Below are 25,972 nucleotides of genomic sequence, written 5' to 3'. Positions count from 1 at the left end.
AATAACATTGCTCACATGTTAATTAATATATAATGTGAAACAAATTATAAGATAAAACTTATATCCCCGTGCTATCTTTCGTGAAGTGCGCCTGGCATGCTGGCAGGCAGTGGGTGGCGGGAGCGGAGACACGCCCTACGTCTGGCATATGAGCCTTCAAGTCAAGCGAAAGTCTGATGTATTCATAAATATAAGCTGAAAAAATACAAAATTTTCAATATCGAGTAAATGCTAACATTTAACACAAGTAAATTGTACTAAAAATTATCATTACTAGCACACGAACATTTAACTAGCATATTTTATGCAAAAGAAGTCTTGAGTTGCCACCATTGGACGTAGTTGAGACATTGTTTACAACGGCAGAAAATCTGGCGTCCTCATTTTGTTGTAAGTTTTGTACAGCTTCTTCCTGATTTGCCTGATGCGGTGCTGTATTAGGGTGCCTTTATGCCTGGCCTTTACATTAATGGTAGATGAACCAAGCAAGGTGCCAAACACAGGCCTGGGGATGCTGCTGCTCTCTGGTCTAATAAACAACAATGGCCTCGTCTGGCAGTCGAGGAAAGCTAGGCTCTTCTCCACTGACAGTACTGCCTTTGCTGTCACCTTGTTGTGGAAGCCTAGCATGTACACGTGTATGCCACGTAGTAAAGATCAAGAAAATGTGAATAAAAACACGTGCTATTGAGTATGTTTAGTCTGAACACGAATAATGGAGATTTCATGACGTCCTGCCACAACCAGTACACAATCCAGATATCTGGGGACAAACATTTTCTGTGTACAGAAGTGTCGCATTATGTATTAACAAATTATAAAACACAGAAGGTTTTCTGGGTAAATCTTACCAATAGTGGCTCCTATGTATTCCAATGCCGCCCCTCTTCAGGACAAAAGCTTGGGGACCTGGTGGGAAAGCGGGGTTTTTGGGTAGGGAGAAGCCAAATCTAAGGAGAAAAATGTAAATATGAACAACTTTATACTGGTCTTTCCTTACGCTGGTGGTTTTATTTATTTTTTCTTGGTTGCATTTGTATGATACATTTGAGGCTCATTTCCATCAGAAATAACACATTTTCCAATTTCCTCCACCACCTGGGCCTACAAGCGGGGAGGATTGGAAAACAAAGAATTTCTAACAGAAGAATGAGGCCCAAGTCGAATGAATAATAAAAATATAAGTAAAATCAAGAAGATATTAAACCTAACCTAATCTAATCTAACCAAACCTAGCTAATTAACCTAACCTAACTAATTTGACCTAACCTAACCTAGTAACATGCATACCTTGTTATCTTTTATTATTGCTGGAGTCATCGGCTAGAGGTAAGGGAAGTATGGCCAGCAGAACCCTGTGATTTTGTAGAAATTTCATTGAGGACATGTTATCCTTGTAGGATAGCTTAATTATGTCATGTGGAGTAGGAGTGGACCCCACACAGAGCTTGGCCATTTTCTAATCTGCCTCCACATTGGGTGGCATTTGCTCATGAATGCCATGAGAAGTGATTACACATGATTAGGTATCAAATAATAAATCAAATGTGATCTGAGCATTTGATATTAGTGTTAAAGAAGATTGGTGAGTGGCAGCAGTGTCGACTGTGAAGAGATGTGAGCTGAACAGGTCTGCCATGACAGCCCTTCTGTGTGGGCCAAATAGTAACTGAAAAATTTCTAGATCAAAAACTATTAGCTTGCAATGAAAAGACAATACATATGTATGTCTCACAAAAGTCTCAGTTATCATAAAAAACAGTTAAAAGAAAATTAAAAAAATAATAGGCAGATGACTGGGTATAAACTCCAGTAACACCAAGAAGACACTGCTTTTGGGAAAAGTCCCTTAAAAATAGTCAATAAACAGGCAATATCTTTCCTCACATACACCCCACTATGCTATGTTAACCTTTTGCTAATTGGGGGAGCTTCACCCCCATACTCCCCATTAAGCTATCCTGACTGGTAAAATTGCATTTTAACACAATACATCATATCTTCTTTAATCCTTCTTTATCCGCAGCAAGCTTGGGGACCTGGTGGGAAAGCAGGGTTTTAGGGTGAGGGAAGCTAGATTATACCAGATTTGGACATTCATGTAAAAGGTGTAAGGATGAAATGCCAGATTTTGAAAACTGGGAAAATTTCTAGCCTAATCTAACTGGTGGGGCATCGCCCCTCCTGGTCCCCCTCTTTAAGGATACCACCTAATCTAGCATAACCCAACAGGAGGGGGAGGTTGTCCACCCTGGATTCCTCTTAAGGACTCCACCTAACCTTACCTAATCTAACTTTACCTAACCTAAGCATGGGAGCTTTGCCCACCCTGGACACCTCCTTAAGTGCAGTAACATAATCTAACTTAACCTTGGGGGCTTTGTCCCCCCTTGATCCTTCTTTAAGGGCACTTTACTTAGGGGTTTTGTTCCCTTGGCACTCCCTTAAGGACACTGACCTAACCTAATCTAACTGGGGACCAAAGGCTCCTGGAATCCTCCTTAATGACACTAACCTAACCTAACTGGGGCAGCGAGGCATTGCCCACCCCTGGACCCCCTCCTTAAGCCTTTCACACATCAGATTTAGATGTCAAAATGTTTTCACGTGAAAGTGTACCGAAGCACAAGCACTTATTTATATTCATTTAAAATAAAGTTTCTGATGGAAATGTATCAGTTTTGGATGAGTCAAAAATGACCATAATTTTCACAAAAGCAATGAATTGGCAATGCTGGTGCTTCCCAGAATATGTTGACTGTTAGATAATTTGTCAATTTCAGCACATGACTCAGGCTGTCTGCTTGTAATCTGAGGTGAATGCTGATTTCAGTTTTCCTTTATTTTCTTTAGATCTGATTGACATCCTACAATGTGAATAGCACTATTGCAAAGCTCATAAAAAGACGGTTAAGGCAACGTGTAGTGCACAGAATGCTTGCAGGAAAAGTTTTGAGCTATGAGGTTGTGAAAATTTTTTTCTTGTTTTGTATTTACTTTTGAAGGAAAAATGAGTGAAAGAATTTTTAGTGTTTTTTATGTGATCATCATAAATATAATTTCCCTTTAAATCTAGTGATATATAATATATTTGTAAGTCTCAAAGAAAACAAAACTGCTTCTAAATCAAAGTTTTGCATGGCACATGGAGATATCACAAATAGCTGCCAACAGAAGAGGTATTGGAAAGAAATCTTATGAAACTTACTGGTGTGTGAGAGGGAGAAGAGCACTAATTTAACCTAACCTAACTGTATACCTTAATAGAAAGTCCAGTCCTCCTCTTTCTCATCCTCAAAGGGTACTGGTGCCATCATTTGTTCAGCACTCAACTGATTTTGGCAAAACACCATGTGATCTTAAGAAATGTACATCCAAGTCATCTTGTTTATGGGACTACACAATATAATCCTGGTGTTTAAATTTACATCCACTGCACTCAGCTGCCATTGTGATACTGAGTACCCTTGCAGGTTGCTGGCTGACTGCTGCACATGGTGATTGGTTGAAAATAATTGAGGTTTTGGCCAGAAACAAATGACGTTCAGTGACATTCTAATACATCATTAAAAGGACAGCTCTCATTGGCTAAACGAAAGAGATACAAGAAAGCATGCGCCAATACATACTGGAAACCAACATACTAACACATACATTACACTGTATCCCTCCAAGTGAGCCTCATGAGCATGAACTTAAAATATGTAGTGTTGCCAAAGATAGATCATGTCACTGTAACATAACCATGTGTGGCTCTAAAACAAAACCCTCACATATGTGCTGTACATTGAGTATGTATCACCTATTTTCTGTTGCTACTTTCACTAACTACTATTGTGATCTCGGTAACTGCCTGCCTTGGTTTCCCTCCTGCAGCCTTGCTGCACTAAACACTAGTTTCAGGTCATGGTTATCACTGGTTGGTACCAAATTCACAAGTACAGGCTTTTGTGTGCAGACAACACTCATGGATAAAATGGCCTTTTTTTTTTTTTTTTTTTTTTCAAATTACTAGTAAAGGGTTTTATACCTTTGTTTGGCATACAATTAGAAACTTACATCAAGGGAATATAACATTAGAGGTACTCTTGCCACCACTGTCACAATAAGTACATACTCTTGTATTAACTGATGTGGTACTGAAACCAGCTAATATGTTGGGTATTTGCAAACTTTGTTTCACAAAAGTATTTTGCAGTGCAATGATATTACAGATTTTCAGAGGTGTCAGTGACACTATCTCCTGTAGCATAAGTTTACCCTGCAGAGTTTTTGTTCAGATGCCCACCACTTTACATGTATGAGTTTGTTAATTTAGTAAGAGAATAACTTTTTATGTGTATTTTGTGATTTCAGACACATGTCTTATAAAGGTGAATGACAATGGAGTCTGCTCCACCCCTGAACCTTTCTACTACCGTGAAGGTAGAGGACCTGCAGGCCATGGTCCCCGAGGAGGCTCCCCAGGAGTATACAGTGGAGGGGGAGGTGGTGAGTGAAGCAGGCACCACTGTAGATGAGGAGGCCAACACTCTGGGGACTGATGAGGATGAAGGTAACGCTCAAGAGATTCAGAATGATCTGGACCTTGAGCAGGAAGATACAAAGGAAAATCTCACCTCTGATGTTAGTGCATTTGCATCTAAGAGCCACTCAAATGCTGAAGGAAAGGACTACAAGTGTTCTGAGTGCCAGGCTGAATTTGTTCGAGCAAGTCAGCTGCGAGCACATGAGAGGACACACTATGAAGAACAGGTAAGGAGTATGTCGCTTTCCATTGTTTTTGTTTCTCCCTGTGTAGGTTTAAAGGCAAATTGCATAACTTGAATTAGTCAGTAATAGTAATTTAATGAAACTGCATGTATATTCATTATCTTCAAGTCTCAGATCAGCCTGCCCTGTGGGCCTCACCTCATGTCACTGAAATATTAAGCTTGATCCACAACATTCAGTTTTGTTATTTGTGGTGCCCCACCTGAACTCCATCACATATCCCATAAAAAGTTCCAAAACTTTCTTCTTAATGACTTAACAGTTAAAGAAATTTTCAAATTAGATATATCCATGTTTAATTAACTTCATCATCAGGAACTTTGTCACATCAACCCCATTAACATTCTGAATTCAGTATTATAATTTGTATTTGTAAATTTTGCCAGCTTACCTAGTTCACCTAGCAAAATATGTACTCAGAATGACAAGATCTTTTTGATGAAATAACTAAGAACTTAGTGTTTGGAGGATGCTTTATACTGAAACAATATCCAAAACTCAAGATCATAGTGTTAACATGAATCTTTGAAAATGATTTATTTTTTAAATTTTTATTTATTTATTTATTTATTTTTATTTTTTTTTTTATGAAGCTTAAACTTGGTATCTTCCTGTCATTCATCCATATCAAGCCATGACAAAATCAAAGTAATAACTTAGGTGAAAAGAGATGTATATGGTATACATGATATGAGACCTGTTTGATCTTATTAAGAGCCATCACTACTTTAGCATCATTGTCTTCAATTGTCAGTAGTTTTCAAATAAAACTCTGTTAGTAAGTATTATATCCTTAAATATAAGTATATATAGTTGTAAATCGTCATAAATCTTAACGAAGTGTATGACCAGAAGTTAAATATGAAATTTCATGTTCATAATGTTTTCCTCTGTCTCTTTCCTTTTGACAGATGTATGAGTGTGACCAGTGTGAAGAGGTGTTTGTTAGGATTGGCTTGCTGACCACCCACCAGAGAGAACAGCATAGGCACAGCTTTGCTTGTAATGACTGTGATGCCAAGTTTTCTCACTACAACAGTTACAAACTGCACCAACGCAGACATAAGGGAGACAAGCCACACAAATGTAAAGACTGCAACATGGCTTTTGTGCAGCAGTGTCACCTAAGCATTCATCGCCGAATTCATACTGGGGAAAAACCCTTCAAGTGTGAGCTTTGTCCTCAGAAGTTTAAACAGGCATCTCACCTCACCACACACATGAGAGTTCATACCAATGACAAGCCTTTTGTTTGTAACCATTGTGATGCATCATTCTCACAGACTAGTAGCCTCAAGCGGCACAAGAGAAGACACACGGGGGAGAAGCCCTTTAAGTGTGATGAATGTGGTGCCCTCTTTGTGGAAAGAAGAAACCTCTCACGCCATCAGCTAACGCACACTGGTGAAAAGCCATACAAGTGTGAAAAGTGCCCTTCTTCCTTTACACAGATGATAGATTTAAAACGTCACCAGATGTCACATTCAGGCTTGAAGCCATTCAAATGTGATGTCTGTGATGCAGCTTTCAGCAGAAAGAATAATCTTCGTTGGCACAAACTGACACATGAAGGAGACACTCCCTTTAAGTGTGATAGATGTAATGTTGGCTTTAGTCTACTGAGGGACATGAAGACTCACATGAGAACTCACTCTGGTACAAAGCCCTTTAGCTGTGATCAGTGTGGGGCAACTTTTACCCAATTTAGCACTTTAAAGAGACATAGGCAGAGTCATACAGGAGAGAGACATTTTGTGTGTTCAAAATGTCGTGGGGCATTTAAAGACAGGAGTGCCCTTAAGAGACACATGCTACGACATGAGTCTGTGAGACCATACAGTTGCAACAAGTGTGACTCTACGTTCATTGAGTATCGCAACCTGAAGAGGCATAGAGTAACTGTGCATGGGGAGGAACGTTTTGAAGGAAGTGATGTAATAGATGTCAGGGAAAATGAGCCTGGCCATACTCTTCCTCCTCCAAAGAAAAGATCTGGCAAAGTGGAAGAAGATGAAAATACTTTGAGTCCGATTTATGATGCTAGTTATGCAGGAACTCCCCTTGTTCAGCAACAGGAATCTACTCAACAACAGCAACAGCATGTTGATCAGCCCATTACCCTGGCACCAGTCACTACTTTACCTCAAAGTCAGCAGCAGCCGCATACTACCCAAACTGTTCAAACTAACTCCCAACCTCCCCTGGTAAATGAAATTGTGACCATTCCAGCCCAGGCTCCAGGTCAGCTTCCCACTCTGCTCCTTACACAGCCAGGGCAGCCCCCAAAGACTGCCCGTCCTGCCAACAATTGTCAGAATTATCAGTCACATGTGTTGACGTTTATAGAGGGTAGTTATAATCATTGGCAGTCCTGGTGTTTCTGTGAAACACCAAACATTCCAGACAATCAGCAGTCCATCTTAGATAATGGGAACAGTGTAGGCACCCAGCCAACATCTTCAACTATACCTCCTGCAGCAGTACCACAACATCAAGCTATTACTTACACTGAACTGCAGCAGCCTCAGCCTCAGCCTCAACCACAGTCGGTTGGAGTGCAAGAAGTTAGTCAGACGGAGTATCATCAGCCTACACAGTTTAGTGGCAGTTATCCTGAGTCTTTGCATCATTATGAGGATAGTCACCATGCTGACCAGCTTGACCCACTCTCACATCATCACCACCACTCTCACCACCACCAGTCACAGCATCTCCAGCAACCTCATACTTCTCAGGAGGAAGTCAAAATTGCTATTGATTCTCCCAGATTGTTCTCTGTTTCTGGCATTCAGGAAAATGAACAAGGACCACAACAGCAGCAGCCACAACCTCAACAGCAGCATCATGATCAACATTCACAGCACCATCAGCAACAGCAGCAGCAGCAGCACCAACAACAGCAGCAGCAGCAGCAGCAGCAGCAGCAGCAGCAACACCAACAACATCAACAACAACAACAGCAACAGCAACAGCAACTTCAACCTCAGGCAGATCACCAACAAGACCACCCTGACCAGCAACAAGTGGACCCACAAGTTACTTTCCAGTATAGTTTGACTGTCAATAATCCTGCAACAGGTGACATCCAGATTCAAAGTGAAGCATTCCCAGCCAACCCCCCTGATCCTCCCACTGACCCCCCTATCAAAAAGAGGCGGTTGACAAAGGCTGTGGAATCACAAGAAGTCAAAAGTTATAATTGTGATTCATGCCCAAAAACTTTTTCTAGAATCAATCACCTGCTCATCCACCAGCGCACTCACACAGGAGAGAAGCCATTCCAGTGTGGTGTGTGTTACCAGTCCTTCACACACAAGAACAGCTTAACCATCCATATGCGTGGACATACAGGAGAACGTCCGTATGTCTGCGGAACTTGTGGGGCATCCTTCACCCAGAAGAGCAACCTGAGGGTCCATTCCCGAACTCATACAGGTGAAAAGCCATTCAAGTGTGATGTTTGTTCTCTTGCTTTCACACAAGGAAGTCACTTGACAGCACACAAGAGAATTCATAATAACGATCGCCCATTTGCGTGTGAAAGCTGCTTACAAACATTTACACAGCGCAGTGCTCTGAAACGGCACCTCATGACTCATACAGGCCACAAACCCCATAAATGTGAGGATTGTAATGCAAGATTTTCACAGCGGGATGATCTAAGAAGACATCAGCGTGTTCATTCTGGTGAAAAACCTCTTGCCTCTACATGCAGGATGTGCACCCTTCTTTTTCCTGACAAAACTGCACTTACCAGACATATTCGTTCAGTGCACCATGGTAAGCCTGACCAGTCTGCAGATGGGATGAGAAAGAAGAAAAAGAAATCAAACATAAAACAGAGCACCAGTCAAGAGAACACAAGCTCAAAAAGTTCTAAAATGAAATCTAAGGTTGTAGTTGCTGAACCGACACGAACAAGCAAACGACTACGTGAAGCAGCAGAGAAGAAGAAAGAGAAGACTGAAGAGTCTGATTTCATAATGGGAGACTTTGTGGACATTGAAGAAGACATAAAACCACCTCTCCGTCAGAAATCTGTAAAGAAACCTGAGAAATTAGGAGAGATGAAATCTGAAACTAAGAGTAAAATGGAGTCATGGTGCTTTTGTGAAGTGCCTCATGGACCAGATGAGCCTCATACTCATTCAGCTGTAGACACCAAGCCTAGAAATGAAGACCCAAGCAGCATACTACCAGGAATTGATGAATCTACCCAACAAGGCACAAACAACTTGATAGCCACTGCAGATGTTACAGGGGCAACTTCTCTTTTGCAACTCTCAATGGAACATGTCACCCATAATTCTGGTACCTCGGGTGTTGTGGAGGGAAACTTGCAGGGCCAGTCTGTTGATAATAATGTTCCTTTAAATACCACCACATCTATTGTGGGAACCTCACAGGTTGGTGAGACATCAGGCATCACGGAATCTTCCAACCAAGTTCATGTGACCTCGGTTGGTCAGACAGATCCTTCAGTCAGCCAGACCCTGACAGGTGGGCAGGTGGTTACTGCAATGGGTCAGCCAAGTGTGTCAAGTCAAACTAGTGGAAGGTTGGTTAGCCAGCCCATGCTGACAGCCGGCCAGGTGGTGTCTACTGGCCAGTTGGTCGGTGCTAGTCAACTGATGACGCAAGAGGGAACAATATTTATAGAAGCAGGAGAGATGCTAAGCAATGGAACTGTTGTCATAAATCCTGCACAGGGAACCTTCATCAGCTATGATCAGATCACTATCAGCCCAGATGGACAGGTAAGAAAGTTTATTTTTGTATTCTTGGGAAGTGTTCTGTGTTATCTACTCACTCCTGATATTGCTACTTTCCTCTGGATTTTGGCAGCCATACTGTTGCATGGCTGCTATTCTTTTGTAATACATGGAATGTGGGGAAAAAATGACAATTTTATAATTCAATATAAATTAGTTTAGTGGGTTCAGGCACCAGTTTGACAATTAAGTCTGTGGCATTAGGACAAAATTATTAATATGCTAGGTTGAATAATCAGAAGCTTGCACAAAAAAAATGGACATAATGTGGGATATAGAGAAGGGATGAATTGTCAACTAGGTTTGCATGTATACATGGGAAGCCATTTGAGATGGTAAAAACAGGAAAAGCTGGAGTACAGTGTTAATGTACTCAGGAAATAGTGACTTTTAGTCATTGGACAGTGTGAGTTAGGGGTGGGTGTAGGGTGTTATGGCTTTGCAGATAAAAGTTAAAACTATATAGCCTTGACTCATGCACAATACTATTACTATTCATTAGTTATATAAAAAAAAAATTTAGCATGGGATAGTACATGGAATCTTATGATCATTCAGTTGTAGCTTATATCAGATAATTATAGTATGTGATCATTGTAATCATTTCATAAAGAACAGGAAAATTTTATACCACTGGAAAAATATTTTTAACATGAATTATATTTTCTTGTCAGTTACTTGAATTATTACCAAAACAAAGATTAAATTAGGATCTATTGTATTAATGAATCATAATGAAGTTCATGATCACAGAATAAGGTAATATTAGAAACAAGTTAAATCATGAGAAACTTGGATTATCTTATCTCAGAATGTATATTTCAAGTTTCTTGCTGGTCATGAACATCATAATTCATTAGTAAAGGGAATGTAAGAAATATATGCTATAGCGGTGTATGGCCTTGGCACTTATGTCTACCTCACTGACCTTTGGACCTGTAGTGGATAATAATACTTAACCCAGGACAATTGTGACAATTGTGTTTCCATAGTTTTCTTTCCCTGGATTTCCCCAGGTACAGTTGACCACTCTCCCACAAGATTCACTCAGTGTTGTCAAAGCTGGCAAGACTACCCATGGAACACTGGAAGTAGTGAGCTTCACTCAAAATGTTCATTGATGGAAGGGAGAAAGAAGAAGGGCAACCTCCCTACCTTCCTCAGACCCCTCTTATGTCCCACAAACCTCCTTACCTCACCCCTCACTTCACACAAATGCTTCAGGCAAAGCCCACTACCTTGTTACAATCTTGCCAGTCTTGATAATGTTGGGTGGACCTCACAGGAGTCTGACTGTACCTATTTAATGACCAACTTGAAGAAAGGATGAGCAATTGGTGAGCAGCTGATTGCCCCTGCATGGATTCAAACAAGGTTCCATAGATTCATTGCCAGACATGCTAGCCATTGTACCACAGATGCATAGATAAATAAACCCATCTTAGTTTAATATTCTTTAACTACATAGTCAAGTAATTGATAAAATGTAATTTAAAGTTAGTAAAAATACTCTGGTACTGGCTTGAAACTTGACTGTTTTCTATGAAATTATGATGGTGTTTTCATATTAAGGGAGATCCCTTCTAAAATTTATGCTTATAATGATTTTTTAGTTCCTTTGCCCTGTTAAGTTTCCATTGGGCCTCAATCATAAAGATCTGCAATCTCAGGAATTTACATGGGTTTGCCTTTACTTTCATTAGAAGTACAGCAGGTAGTACAAACTGGTAACATCTTTGGCAGTAGTCACTTTACTGTAACCACCTCCCCACAGGTGCTGACATTGCCTGTTTTGTTCATTGAGGAGAACAGTGACCCTGCTTTTTTCCCTTCCTTACTTTAACCATTTCAAGGAAGCTGATGTGATATAGTGATACCATACATGGGGGCCAATGAGTTCACACAATTGGGCATGGGTTTAAATCCTGGGCAATGTCCAAAGGTATGGGTGTCCATGCAGGGTAACAGTCCTGACATGCCAAAGCCAAAGTCCTCTGTTGAGGCACTGTCCTAACCCTGATTCACCAGGGGAACCTAGATATAAAAATTGAGGGGGGGAGGGGGGGAGGAGGCATGAAGTAACTCAAACCTTAATGTAGAGTGCTAAATTTGTGAATCCAAATTCTACAAACTGATCAGATAACTAAAGGCTTGAACCTTTACAGGTACTTGGAGTTCCAGTAGGTAGTGCTGGGACTGAGACGCTAATGATCCAGTCAGCTCCTGTTTCTGTGGATTCTGCTGCATCATCAAGTGGAGGAAATTATTCTTCTGGAACCACGATACAAGAACCCAACTCCACTCAGCCCGTCCAGTATACAGCATTAGGAAGTGATGTTATTAGCCTCTTTTCCCAAGTAGAGGCAAACAAAGAAAGTACAAGCTCAGATCTTTCAAGTGAGAAAACACTTCCTGTAGTAGCTAAGCCTCTGGAATGTTCAGTTTGTGCTAAGTCCTTTGCTCAGAAGCGCACTTTATGGAATCACATGCTGGAGGCTCATCCAGATCTTTTCTGCTGTTCAGAATGTTGTGCTGCCTTTACTACATTAGAATACCTCAGCCAACACAAAGCACAACACCAGAAGGTTCATGTTTGCACCAAGTGTGGCTTGGCATTTACCAATAAATCTTCTCTCAACAGACATCGCCAGCAAATGCATTCAGGAGTTTCGATGACAACTGAAGATAAAGTGTTTCCTTGTGATCTTTGTGATGCTAGATTCCACCAACAGAGTGACCTTCGGCGTCACATGCTTGGACACACTGGCGAGAAGCCATACCGGTGTAAACACTGTGAAGCTGGCTTTACTCGCACCTCCAGTCTCAACAAGCATATGAGGATTCACACAGGGGAGAAGCCCTACGTGTGTGAGGATTGTGACCAAGCCTTTTCTTACCGATATCAATTTAACAGACACAGAGCTTCACATCAGCAGGATGACCAGAGGGGTAATTACTCCATGCCATATGTTTATGCAGAATGAAGCATTTTATAATGGACAGTTACTTTTAAATGTAGTTTAATTTGAATTACAAACATATATTTCCTCATAGCCATCATTAATTTTTAAGAAAGTAACTGAAATAAAAATGTTACATTAGAATTCAAATTATTTTCATAATTTAGTGAATGTTACCAATGTTACTTTAATTTCATAAATGTTCTTCATGACACCATCAACAGTCAGTAGTCATCCAACATTTCTGCCATTATTATTTTCTTCATTGTAAATAATGGTTGTCATACACAGAATGTAGGTCATTGTGTTCAGGCTTCACATGCTCATATCATGATCAAATTGTTAGTTTATTACTGTTTTATATAAATTTTGTTATAGTGTATGTAGACATTGCATAGAATCTATTTTAGCTGTACTTTAATTCCACATATTTTATTCCAGCAATCTTGACATATTTTGAGATGTCATTATGGTGAGATCAAATTGTATAGATATATTTATCATGTATATGAACTAAGTAAAAAAGAAGCCTTTTTGGATACCCTTTGTATAATACAAACATGATACTAAAGAATTAAAAAAAATAATCTTCCCTAAAAGCATTTTATACAAGGAAATTACTTTTATGGAGTTCAGTCTTATAGGAAAACATCCCTCACCATCATCATCATCATCATCATCATCATTTTTGACACCTGTAAGGGATCTCAGTCTGGAATATTGACATACATTTTTGTTTTAAAAGTAAAGTTCCATGTTTTAGTGGATCTTTAAAATCCAACTGCACCTTGGCAAGCCATATAGTCAATGCAGCTTTCTTTGCTGTTTTGGTTCTTCCTCAGGACATTATCTCATTTTTCTGAGCTTACCCACTTGGAATTCTACCTTGCACTTCAATACTCAACCAAGATATTTTCCTTTTTAGATGGCCAAATCAGTTCAGTTTGTCTTATTTTAATTTTGTTAATTACCTCAGTTGCAAGTATGCTTGAATTTCTCTCTTCTTTGGCCATCTCTCATAGTAGCTGAAGATCCTGGAGAAAACTAAGGTAATGTCCAATAATTATATATCAGGCCAGAAAATTAGGTAGAGGACAAAGTATATGTACATTTCTGTGGGCCAAAACCAGTACATATAAGTTCCAATCACAAGAAATATAACAGTGATGGAATGAAGTGCCTTTGATAGCACAATGTTTTAGAGATCTATTATTTTAAGATAAATATCTTTGACCAATGCAGTCTCAGTTCTAGCATATGAATAAAAAATCTGGATAATGCTTGGCATTGAATTGCAGAAGATGGAAACATCATGAATTAGGAGCAAATGAAAGTTGAAGACATTTTGATTAAGATTTAAAGGAAAAAAATTATAAAAGGCAGACATGTCACCCCACTCTACAAAAAAAAAAAAAAAAAAAAAAAAAAAAAAAAAAAAAAAAAAAAAAAAAAAAGCAACCTATGGATGATAAAAGAAGGCAGGACAAATATAAAATAGACAGAAAGATGAGATGAAAAGAAACAAATGTTAATTCAGATAATCTCTTATTCTACCTTATGAAGATACTGTTGGGGTGTACTGGTAGGTGGAGTATTATCTTATCTTTGAGATCAGTCTACACTTTACCATGTGTGTGAGTGGATATGCTGGCCTCTAATATCTTTGTATTCAAAATGTTGTGTGGTGAATGGCAATTTCACAACTGATCCTAGAATGGAACAGGAAATGAGTATACAATTGTGAAAAGATTCATGAAAATCCAAGACACTGGCAGTTTAAGCACAAGAATTCAGGGAATAAAACATGTGCCATATATGTGTTTGAATAGTATGTTTGGTTCAAGACCAGTTGGGCATCAGTTGATTGGCTCCACAATGCTCAACATTACTGACATAATCCAACAACTTGTTAGTGAGAATCAACTTCAAACCATTCATGACCCTGCTGATGCAGTGAGCACTGATTATGGGACATGCCAGTAGATTCTGGCTGGTAATTTTGGACATGCATCATGTTGCTACCAAACTTGTGCTGAGTATCCTGACAATTGATCTGAAGTAGTTTTGATATATGCCTGGAAATACTATAGTTTCCTCTGAAAATAAAACCTTGTCCAGTGTTACCATAGATGATGAGAGCTGGTTTTAATTAAAACTGAGACAAAACCACAGTCCTCTAAGTGGAAAAGTCCAGGTTCACTGAGACCCAAAAACAGCAGGGCTGGTGAAGGGCATGCTGTTTTATATCATGGGAATTGTATACAAACAGTTTGTCCCAGTAGGACAATCAGTCAATTCTGTTTTCTACTGTGACACTGCAGTGGCTGTGAAAATGTACTAAGACAAAAAAATTAGTTGTTGCATCAAAACACACTGCTTCACACTATGGACTTTTTGACCATGAATAACATCATTGTCATTCAAGGGTAATGGCAGACAGTAAAAGGCAAATACTTTGTATTCCAACAAGGAAATGGGAGGCACTGGTCAAGTGGTTAGAGTACAGATGTGGATGTGAGGTCCTGCACTAGTCTCATCCATGATATATATATATATATATATATATATATATATATATATATATATATATATATATATATATATATATATATATATATATATATATGCACTATCATTATTTTTTTAATTGTCAAGTGGTCAAAAATAATCCATTTATCAATAAGATATCCTGATTTTGATTGTGAATTTAGGCAAGTGGAGCACAGTGAGTTGTATAACTGTTAGTCACTATAAACATACCAAAATAGGTGGAATCTGCTGTCAAACACTAGTGGCTTATTCATTAAATGGAATGATAAGGACACAGCAGCAGATAGAGAATAAGTGTTTATGCAGAGAGGAATGCCTATCAGAGAGGAGGTAGATAAAGTAATAAAGTGAAGTAAACCAAGAGGTATAGATGGAACAAATGAAGAAATGTTAAGGAATGGTAAAATGGGAGTAGATTGGATGTTTCTAATAAGTAAACTGGTATGGAATAAGGTGAAATAGCAGATGAGTGGAGGAAGGCAGTTCTTGTAACTACATGAAGATTAAGATTGCATGAATAAATGTAATAGTTATAGAGGAACAAGTTTACTTAGTATGTAAGGGAAAGTCACTGGGAAAGTCTTAACTAAGAAATTGAAAAGAGTGACAATGTGAAGGTCAATGAGGAACAGGGAAGATTAAGGATAAGAAATAGTTGTGTGGATCAGATTTTTGGAATCAAAATTATTACTGAGGAGTATTCAGGATGTAAAGTTGCAAGCAGCATTCACAAATTTAGAGAAAGCAAAGAACAGTGGATGGGTAAACCTGGGATGTTTTTAAGACTTATGATGTAGGAAGGCAGTCACTGGAAGGAATTAAGGCTTTTATAGGAATGCAAGTAAGTGTGAATGCAGACAGAAAACTCAGAGAGAATTTCAATGTAGGAATAAGAGTGAGACGTATGTATTCCATTTCAGCCTTGCACCAAACATTTCCTGCTTTAGTTTTTATCTCTGTGGTGGTTTAATATTTTTTATGGATGTCTGTATGATGGAGATAAAAACTAAAGCAGGAAATGTTGGTGCAAGGCTGAAATGGAATACATCAAGACGTGGTGTTGTAGCATGTCTGTTTGTAGATGACACTGTCTTAACTAGCAGAGTGAAAATAAACTTCAGAGTGGTGGATAGTTTCCATAAGGTGAGTGAGAGACAACTGAAGGTGAATGTTGGGAAAAAATATGGTAATGGTGTTTGAGAGTAGAGAAGTGATGCATAATTTTAGGGTACTTTATAGGATAAGTGTACCAGTTGTGGCCAGGTACAGGGAAAATATAGGTGAGCGAATTTAAGTATCTGAGAACAGTGCTTGATAAACATGATGAGATGAATGGAGAAATAAGAGAGAGGATTGTGAAAAAGTGTGTCATGGAATCATTTCCAGGAATCTTGAAAGGAAGAAATGCATCTATGGATGTAAAGACAAGACTAGTATTCTCCTGCCAAAACTGATGTATGGATCACAGACCTGGATATGAAATGGGGTACAAAAATCAAGAGTGTGTGTTGCAGAAATCAGTTATCTGTGAGTGGTGTATGGAGTGAAAAGACAGGAGGATTAGAACAATGAGATGCGGTAAGAGCAGCTGTGCAAGTGGTGCAAATTATTATATTATGAGTAGTAGAATGGATGAAAAGGAATATTGAGAGGATGAAGAGCAGAATTTATAATGAAAGCATATATGAGTGAAGTTGAAAGTGATAACAGGAAAGGAAGATAACTTGGAAGGTGGAAGGATAAGATAAAGGAGTGTTTGGGTAAGGAGAGGTGGAGGTTCTGCTATGACCACCATCCTTGTGGGATGTTCCTGGAGAAAGTAAAGCACCATATATATATATATATATATATATATATATATATATATATATATATATATATATATATATATATATATATATATATATATATATATATATATATATATATATATATATATATATATATATATATATATATATAGTTTCCTTATGAAAAATCTCAGCCTTAGCCACAGATCAGTCTTCATGAGCTTTAACCTCTTTCCAGGAAGGTAACAGTTAGTGGGCAAAGGAATGATCATGATCATGGCTAATGGTGAATCTCACACACACACACACAGCTACTGCCATATTATAAATACTGCACACATGTTCCTGGTATAAAGTTAAATATGGTGATTGAAATGTTGCCAAGGCTTGATACTTGGTAGTAGAATAGAATCTTCTCAACAAGGTAATTATTCCTGCATCAAATCAATATCCCTTAAATATTAACCTATACAGCATAAATCACATGACTCTATACCTTTGCCTTCTTCCTATTATACTGATTGTCTAGGTTTTTGTATTTTTCTTTTAAATTCTAGCCTGGAAAGGAGAAAACAAGACACAACTCAGCAGAGCAAAAGGCCCACACTTAAATATGTTCCTTCTGCTGCATGACCTTGACAAGTCATACTTGCATACAAACCCATTGCTGAAAGGCTAAGAAACAATACTTGCACACAAACCCATCACTAAAAGACTAAGAAACCTTCCATGACAGTCAATAACTTTTCAACAGCATGAGATTACTGAACAGCCAAATATAAAACTGCTTAAATAAAAGAAATATACACAAATTTATCTGATGTGACACAATGCATAATTTGGAATATGTTCAAGGACACCTTTGTCCACCAAGACTTACATTTGCAAAGAAATAACATCACATGAAAGAGTATTTAAATAAGTGTTCAAATATAAACACTAAAATCTTCCTGAATCAAAGTCAAGATGACTATTCAGAGTCATCTAACCCAAGGGACAGATAGTAAAATCTATGTAAAATATATTTCTAAGATCATTATGAATGCTTTGTAAAGGGGAAGGAAAAAAATTGTGTGTGTTGTGTTTCATATAGGAACTGCCACATATAAGTTTACTGGCTTCCTGCAGTTTCCCTGCACACACACACACACACACACACACACACACACACTGAAGAATAGATGTTCAAGTGACATCAAGAAATGCAGCTTCCCGTATAGAACTATTGAAATCTGGAATGATCTGAAGGAAGAGGTAGTTGTGGCGAACAGTGTACACATGTTTAAAGAAACACAGGATAAAATGAGCTTAGGCTCATGCCCTGTACAATATAACTAGGTAAAAACACACGCATGCATGCACACACACACACACACACACACACACACACACACACACACACACACACACACACACACACACACACATATATATATATATATATATATATATATATATATATATATATATATATATATATATATATATATATATATATATATATATATATATGGTGGAACCTCGGTTACTGAATGTTTCCCTTTTTAACAAATCATTTTTAATAAAATTTTTAACTCATTACTGTTTGTTGTGGTGCCATAATTCAGCTCTAGAACAAAGCTGCTTGATTTCAAATATTAAAAGATGTAGCAAAAGCTGCTATTTATTACTAATTTATAGTTTCTATAAATATCTACTTCATTTTTATGTATCTGGAGAAGAGATACAGAGTGTAATACAGTACAGTAAAATCCCTCTTATCGGCATTCGAGTATCCGGCAGCTTCAAGTATCCGGCACATTTTTCCCCGAGCCTTAAAATCAATAAAAAATCAATGTGTACTTATAAAATCGATTAAAATTCCCACACGAGGCATACTTTGTCCCCTAACCACCAGAGCGCAATGCTTTGCGCCACCCGCGGTCCACTGCACTGTGCTTACTCAGTGACTCAGTCTCGCGTGTGCACTGTTTATCGCCTGATGCCTTCATCATGCCTAAAGTTGTAGAAAAGAGGAAGCGTGTTGTGCTTACACTTAAGCAGCTGATCAGATCAGCTGCTGATTAAGATCAGCTGATCTTTGTTATGGTAAGATGCGTGAGTGTAGGGTGGTGATTGTGGACATAATTTCACTTCTATTCAAGTATCCGGCAATTTCTGGTATCCGGCATGTCAGCGGTCCCGTTGATGCCGGATAAGAGGGATTTTACTGTAATTCAATCTTTGAAATAATGTAAATGTGATCCCATTGAAGAGCCTTGATGTAAACAAACAATTTTTGGCACTCAGGAGTAATCCCAAGCCACTCTCTCAATGACCCCCAATGCCATCAGTACTGTACAACTGCATTTTTCCAATAGCTTTTCCCAGCAAAAAGATGTCTAAGTGTTATGATCCACTTCATTTTGGAGGTAAGTGGGTCGCTCCTCTCTGTGTCTCTCTGTAAGGCTTCCCTCACTAGATCGGTCTAAACAGTATCTTCTGATGAGTTCTGTGTCACTAAGTTCACTCAATACATAATTTCTAGATAAATCATTTGTGAGCAGATGTTGTAAGGCAGCCTTTTTGGCTGTGGGAGTGTCTGTCATAAGCCACCAAGACAGCATAGACTGGTGTCTGGGAATGGATTAATCCATTTTACATTGAATGCTATGGGAAAATAGTTTCAGTTTTCAAATATTATATATAAGAACAGGGAAGCTGCAAGTAGCTAGTAAACCTACATGTAGCTGTCATTGTACGAAACATACCTACATCTCTACCTATACATAAATATATATAAATAAATATATATAAATTTATACATAAATTTATCTATCTAATCTTTAGAAGCTTCCCTCTGATGTGGCATTAACAACCTTTATGAGTGAAATTAAGGAATTTAAAATCAACATTTTCTTCCCCTTTACATAACAAATCTATAAAAATAAACAATTAAATAAAATGAAATACATGAACAAATAAACAAAAAAAATAAAAAATAAATAAATAAAATAAAATCCAAGGACAATGTACAGTACATTTGCTTACAAAAATATCTTCATAATAAAAATATAGTTTTAGGCTACTTCTTTGGCTTATTATGTCTAAGTTCTTGCTTTAACTTGATTTTTATTGCTTCTTAGTCTTCAGGTAGAAGGTGCTGCTCCTCCTCCTCCTCCTCCTCCTCCTCGTCTACTGGAAGTTGCACAATTTGGGTTCTGTAAGAAGTTTTTTTATTGACTAGATGATAAACTACATCAGAAAACAAAAACAACAACAAACACTAATATGCTTTCAAGATGTAATTAGGAATCTCTCTTCATTTATACATTTTATATTTATTTGCTTCTATAATTAAGAAGCTTTTCCCTTTAAAGTGGTGTCACATTTTATCTCCAATTTTAATGTTCTACACAGTACTTGATTCCTTCATGCCTATAACTTTTTTTCATATGCAAGCAACTTAAATTATTTTAGTTTGTGCACACTCACTCAACATGTGTATGTGTTAAAAAATATAACTGTCATTCCTATATTATATGCTAAATAACAGACCTTCCTAAGTTGAGTGCCTCTTCCATAGTGTCAGGTAGTTCAGTTTTCTGTGTCTCAGGCATCACCAAGACCAAGGTTGCTGCCACTAGAGACAACCCTCCAAACACCAGCAGGGGTAGTGGGCCATATATAAGTTCCTGAAATTACACATTATCATGAAAAAATACAGTCAAAATTCTAAACATTTACAAGTGACACTTTCCAGAGAATGCTCTACCAGCAAAGGGATAATGTACAGTTGGCTTCACTCCTATGAGGTCCACTTAACAGTGCCAATGGTGGCCAAAATAGTAACTCTGGAACACTAGTAGTGAGTTTCGCTCAACCCATTCATTGGTGGTAGGGAGACCCCTGCTACCTCCCTCAACATCACCCCCTCCTTACCTCTCCCTATCACCAATGAATGGGTTGAGCAGAGCTCACTACTAGTGTTTCGGAGTTACAATCTTGGCCAGCATTGGCAATGCTAAGTGTGGCCAACTGTACATTAGAAATGGAGAGAGAGAGAGAGAGAGAGAGAGAGAGAGAGAGAGAGAGAGAGAGAGAGAGAGAGAGAGAGAGAGAGAGAGAGAGAGAGAGAGAGAGAGAGTACTGAATGTTAAGAAAGAAATTTTTTAAAGAATTTCTCAATGTATATTAAAATATCAAGTCTGATCTTCAAGCATGTACTTACCAGCTCTTTGGAAAAAGGTGCAAGCATACTTCCTATGCGGGAAAAGGTGGAACACAGGCCCAATATTGTGCTGCGGACACTAGTAGGGAACATCTCCGGAGTGAACACATAGATTACTCCAAAGCTGGAAGTGATGAAACATTTGCCCAGAAGTGTCAAAGCCAGCAAATAATCAGTGTTGTACTCTGTGTGAGAGAGAGAGAGAGAGAGAGAGAGAGAGAGAGAGAGAGAGAGAGAGAGAGAGAGAGAGAGAGAGAGAGAGAGAGAGAGAGAGAGAGAGAGAGAGAGAGAGAGAGAGAGAGTTACTACTGTAACTAAATAATTGGTATTATGATAATTTTCCACTATTGCTATATACAGAGGCAGTATTGTAACCAATGAACCACTGCAGAAATCCTGGGAAAAAGACAGCAATAGGCCTATCTATCCCAGAAAGGGCATGCTAACCTTGTTAGTACACTGTGTGGTACAGCAAATTAAGAGATGGAAGAGTGTGCTGTAAGCAGCCACAGTATAATTTTAGTTATTTTAATTTCATTTACATTTTTGGTAAACTTTCATTTAAACTATTAATAAGATTTGCACTGTATATTGGATTCAGGATTTTAAGAAACAATCTGGAAGAGCTGTGTGCTAGCCTTGTCAGCTGCCAAAGGCTCCCTTTGTCCCTTTGTGCAAAGGACAACATAGCTATAAGAAAATGAGGATGCCACCATGCCCTTGAGGGAGGGATATTTTTTTTTTAAAGTGGCCTTGATGAAAATCAATAATATGAATGTAGTATAAAAGAGGAGGCTGGATACATAAATTTTGAAAAGAGAAAGACAGAGATTGAAAAAATACAGGACTCATATGAAAGGTTCAGGAATAATTATTGACTGCATAAATAGGAATTAAAATGAAAGTGGCAGGAATTGGAAGGAGCAATGTGGTGTTATATGGATGAGAAAAGTAAGTATAAAAAAAAAAAAAAAGTATGCACCCCGTGTCCTCCAACTAAAAATGACATGACACTTAAAAATTTCTAAAAGTTATTACAAACTAGGCCACCAGCTAAAGAGTTCCCATCTTGGTTGGAAACCAGAAAAGATACTTGTGTTTTTGCCTGGAAGGCTCAAAAGTTTCCATGGGAACAGTTGCTGAAAATGTTGGTTGTGATGAAAATATTATCAGATGATTAATGACTTGCCACCAAACATTGCTCCATTCAGGAAACTTCTGACTGTCCAAGGAAGATATTTATAAGGGATGAGTTATATTGAGTACTTCATGTCAAAGTAATATATCCATGCCCATATATGCTTTGCTCGGTCTGATAGACTTGGGTTCCTGTAGTATAACAATGTCTGGTGGGAGAGTACAGGTTGTGGCACCAAACCAAGTAATGGTGTACTCACCAGAACATGAGAAAGGTGTCTGCTCCCAGTTCTGTTCTCCACTGCCTACAGATGTGTTTTGCTCAACACAATGGTTATTAGATGTTTTACAATGTAAATGTAAAATACTTGAAAATACTTTATCCTAATAATTTATAGTGTTTATGTTCAATACTTTTGTGAACATAAGTATATATATATATAGAGAGAGAGAGAGAGAAACACCAACAATGCAAGAGATAAGTCTGCAAACAATGTTCTAAATTTAAGCCTTTATTTTCCCTGCATCAAGCCTCACCTTGAGAGAAACCTGCTCCAGAGCATAAAATTCCAGCAAAGATCATGGAAAGAGCCAATGAGATTTTCCTGCCCATATAATTCATGCCAAGCCATGCTAGTGTGTAGCCTGAAATGAAAAATCACAAATTCAATACTTCAAATTACTTACTTTACAATGTAGGTAACTCTTAATTTGTTATATATAAGATTTCAGGTCAACTGCAGTGACTTCTTCCAGTCAGTAACAGTTACTCAGGACTAAGTTCATCTGCACAGTCTGTGCATAAGCCACCCACATATTCATCTTCCCTTAATGAATGGTTAACAGCCATTTTTCTGAAATAATACCCAACTCAGATATTGCTTCAGGATATTAATTACTTACCAGTTTACAAACTTAATACTGCATGAAGAAATAAAAACAGTCAGCATTGAAGTGTATACCAGAAATTATTATCATTCATCTGTGTCAATTAGGCTTTTACTCCTACAATTTTCTACAGTATACTTAAAATAAAATACAGGGAGGTCCTGATGACATGAGCAGTTAGCTTCCATTTGAATTGTTTGTATAGTGAATTCCCCTAGTTTCACCTCCAGTGTGCCTCAAAATATCATAGTCAAATGGAATACAGGATGTTTCTATACCATCTTAATTGTACAACTGTATTCATGAAACAATATGGAATTTGGCCTGTATACAGAAGAAAGTAAGGAGACGTGTATGTATCCATGCCAAAATTATTACTTTTCATGTACATAGAAGCAATTTAGCTATTTTCAAAGCTTATTTGTAGAAAGAATCTGACAGATTGCATTTAAAATAAAATAAAATATTAGTAATGTGTAACATGTAGCATATTTGGCCATAACGAGAGTACTTTTACCACAAACAGAGAAGGGAGAATATGCAACAAGAATAGAGGAAGACAAAAATGAAGGAGGAAGAAAGAAAGTAGAATGATTAAAGGAGGGAGAAAGAATACAAATATGAAACCTGGTATCAAGATTTCAATAAGTCATCACAACCTGACAGATTAAGAGAAAAGAGATCACTGAGGAAATTAACAAGATTCAGTGAGTCGTCACAGGGCAAATAGATAAAAGCTGGAGAGTAGCAGCAGACTAACATAAACTTCAATGTGTTCTCTTGAACTCATAAGTGCACAGATAATTCTGTAGGCAAAAAGATCGTGCAACATAGAAAGATGACATGCATAAGTAGCAAATGACACATTTATTTTGCATGTTTTTGAAGTATAATAATGGACTTACAATATTAACTTCTCAAAGTCAAATCAGCTCATCTTAAAAAAGAAAGAAAAAAGAAATTCAGCTTCATTAATATTCTAACCCATTTGTGGTCAGCCACATCAACTAATGTGTTTTTGTTGTTACTTCCTCTGGTCAACCCTGTTATTTCTTGTTTTATGAAAATTTCATTCCCAAGTGAATAAAATGCCTGTAGCAGTTTATGATTGTGTTTATGGATACATCATGCACCTTTTCTCAAGTGATGGCTTAATGAGCGACAGTTTTATGGACTCAGTGCATGATCATGCATCATGGTAAGTAGATATTGCCTCTATGTTATCTCATGATGAATTTCAGCCCTCTCTACTGCATTTCCCTGAACATGATGAATGTATTGTACATATGCTAAAGAAAAGTGTAAATAAAATAAAAATGTATGGAACAATATACAGTGGTACCTTGATTTATGAGTTTAATTCATTCTGTGACTGAGCTTGTAAGTTTATTAACTTGTGTGTGAAATCAATTTTCACCATTAAAATTAATTGAAATACCATTAATCCATTCCAGCCCCCCCAATACACACCCCAATTTTTATGTTACATGTTTCTGAATACAGAAAACTGTCAAAATAGAGAACCTCTCTTTACCGAATTTTGGGTATAATGGCCCCTTTGTGGCTACTGAACACTAGTTTTATTTTGTGAAAGTTTGCAAATTATGGAATATTTCAAAACTATCAAATGCTTGCTTTATTTCATGAATATCCTAGGTCTTAAAATGGGGGAGAGTTGGCTGACACACAGTCAATTGCATGTCTGAGAGATGAATTCTGGCTGTGACAGCCAGTGAATGACCTTGACAATGGCTGATGACACAATTCTCTCTCTCTCTCTCTCTCTCTCTCTCTCTCTCTCTCTCTCTCTCTCTCTCTCTCTCTGTGTGTGTGTGTGTGTTGTGTTGTGTGTGTGTGTGTGTGTGTGTGTGTGTGTGTGTGTGTGTGTGTGTGTGTGTGTGTGTGTGTGTGTGTGTGTGTTAACTCATCTGACTGAAAGAGAGTGAGAGAGAGAGAGAGAGAGAGAGAGAGAGAGAGAGAGAGAGAGAGAGAGAGAGAGAGAGAGAGAGAGAGAGAGAGAGAGAGCACTGCACCACCAACTACTGTCAAGGTCACCCACTGGCTGTCACACAGCCACAATTCATCTCTCTCTCTCTCTCTCTCTCTCTCTCTCTCTCTCTCTCTCTCTCTCTCTCTCTCTCTCTCTCTCTCTATATATATATATATATATATATATATATATATATATATATATATATATATATATATGTTCATTACATCAAGCGTTTATTGTAAAACAATGTATTTGTAAATGAAAAATGTTGTATAAAAACATGTGAAGTGAACGAGTGAGACAAGGAATGCTGGGTAACTGTTGTGGCGCTTGGTGTGCCAAGTGCCAACTAGAGGCTGAGCATGTGAGACTCACTCGTACCTCGGATTTTGGCTCGCAACTCAAAGCAAAAAGTTAAGTTCATATCTCAAGAAAATTCATAAGTCGGGGCATTCTTAAGCCACAGTACCACTGTATATGCTATAACATATATATAAGTATCTCATGATATGTGTGGTGTGCTACATTTCCTTTTTGTATTTTTGTTGAATTATTTTGTGAGTGACTATGTTCTCACAATGACACAATTTCAAGAGAATATTGTATTGTACAAAAGAAAACAGTTGTTAAGAGACCAAGTGTAAATAGTATGTCAGTGGCATATTACATCTAGCAATGCCACACCTGTGGAGCCAGTTCAATGCCAGAGGGATTTTTTTCCATTTTCATGACTAGGGAAGTACACATTCTGTGATAAAAGAAAGTCTATAAGCTTCTTCTAGGTCCATGTAAGTTTCATACAATTTTACCCCTTTCTCCTCCACCATCATTTCAGTTGCAAAGTTATGATCTATACTGCCTCTTTCCTTCCTATTCCCATTTGTTCCTTACTAATCTTC

The 25,972-nt window shown here is 38.0% G+C and overlaps 2 protein-coding genes across 2 annotated transcripts in view; one reads left to right on the top strand and one right to left on the bottom strand.

Moving 5' to 3' along the window:
• Nucleotides 1-249: 249 nt before the first annotated feature.
• Nucleotides 250-13,267, top strand: LOC135089081 (uncharacterized). The gene is made up of 4 exons (XM_063984341.1): nt 250-390; nt 4,357-4,755; nt 5,685-9,530; nt 11,711-13,267. Exons 2-4 carry the CDS (start codon nt 4,378-4,380, stop codon nt 12,527-12,529), a joined length of 5,043 nt encoding a protein of 1,680 aa, XP_063840411.1. The 5' UTR covers nt 250-390; nt 4,357-4,377; the 3' UTR covers nt 12,530-13,267.
• LOC135110443 (organic cation transporter protein-like) overlaps nt 12,971-25,972 on the bottom strand; it is a 42,612-nt gene continuing 29,610 nt past the window's right edge. Inside the window, exons 13-16 of the mRNA XM_064026677.1 lie at nt 22,730-22,837; nt 21,056-21,240; nt 20,383-20,519; nt 12,971-20,045 (exon numbers count right to left, since the gene is read on the bottom strand). Coding sequence (XP_063882747.1) covers nt 19,967-20,045; nt 20,383-20,519; nt 21,056-21,240; nt 22,730-22,837 — 509 coding nt within the window. The 3' untranslated portion in view covers nt 12,971-19,966. The remainder of the gene's footprint in view (nt 20,046-20,382; nt 20,520-21,055; nt 21,241-22,729; nt 22,838-25,972) is intronic.

The sequence above is a fragment of the Scylla paramamosain genome, chromosome 1 (genome assembly GCF_035594125.1).
Source record: "Scylla paramamosain isolate STU-SP2022 chromosome 1, ASM3559412v1, whole genome shotgun sequence".
Lineage (NCBI taxonomy): Eukaryota > Metazoa > Arthropoda > Malacostraca > Decapoda > Portunidae > Scylla > Scylla paramamosain.
This window is presented reverse-complemented; position numbering and strand designations above follow the sequence as displayed.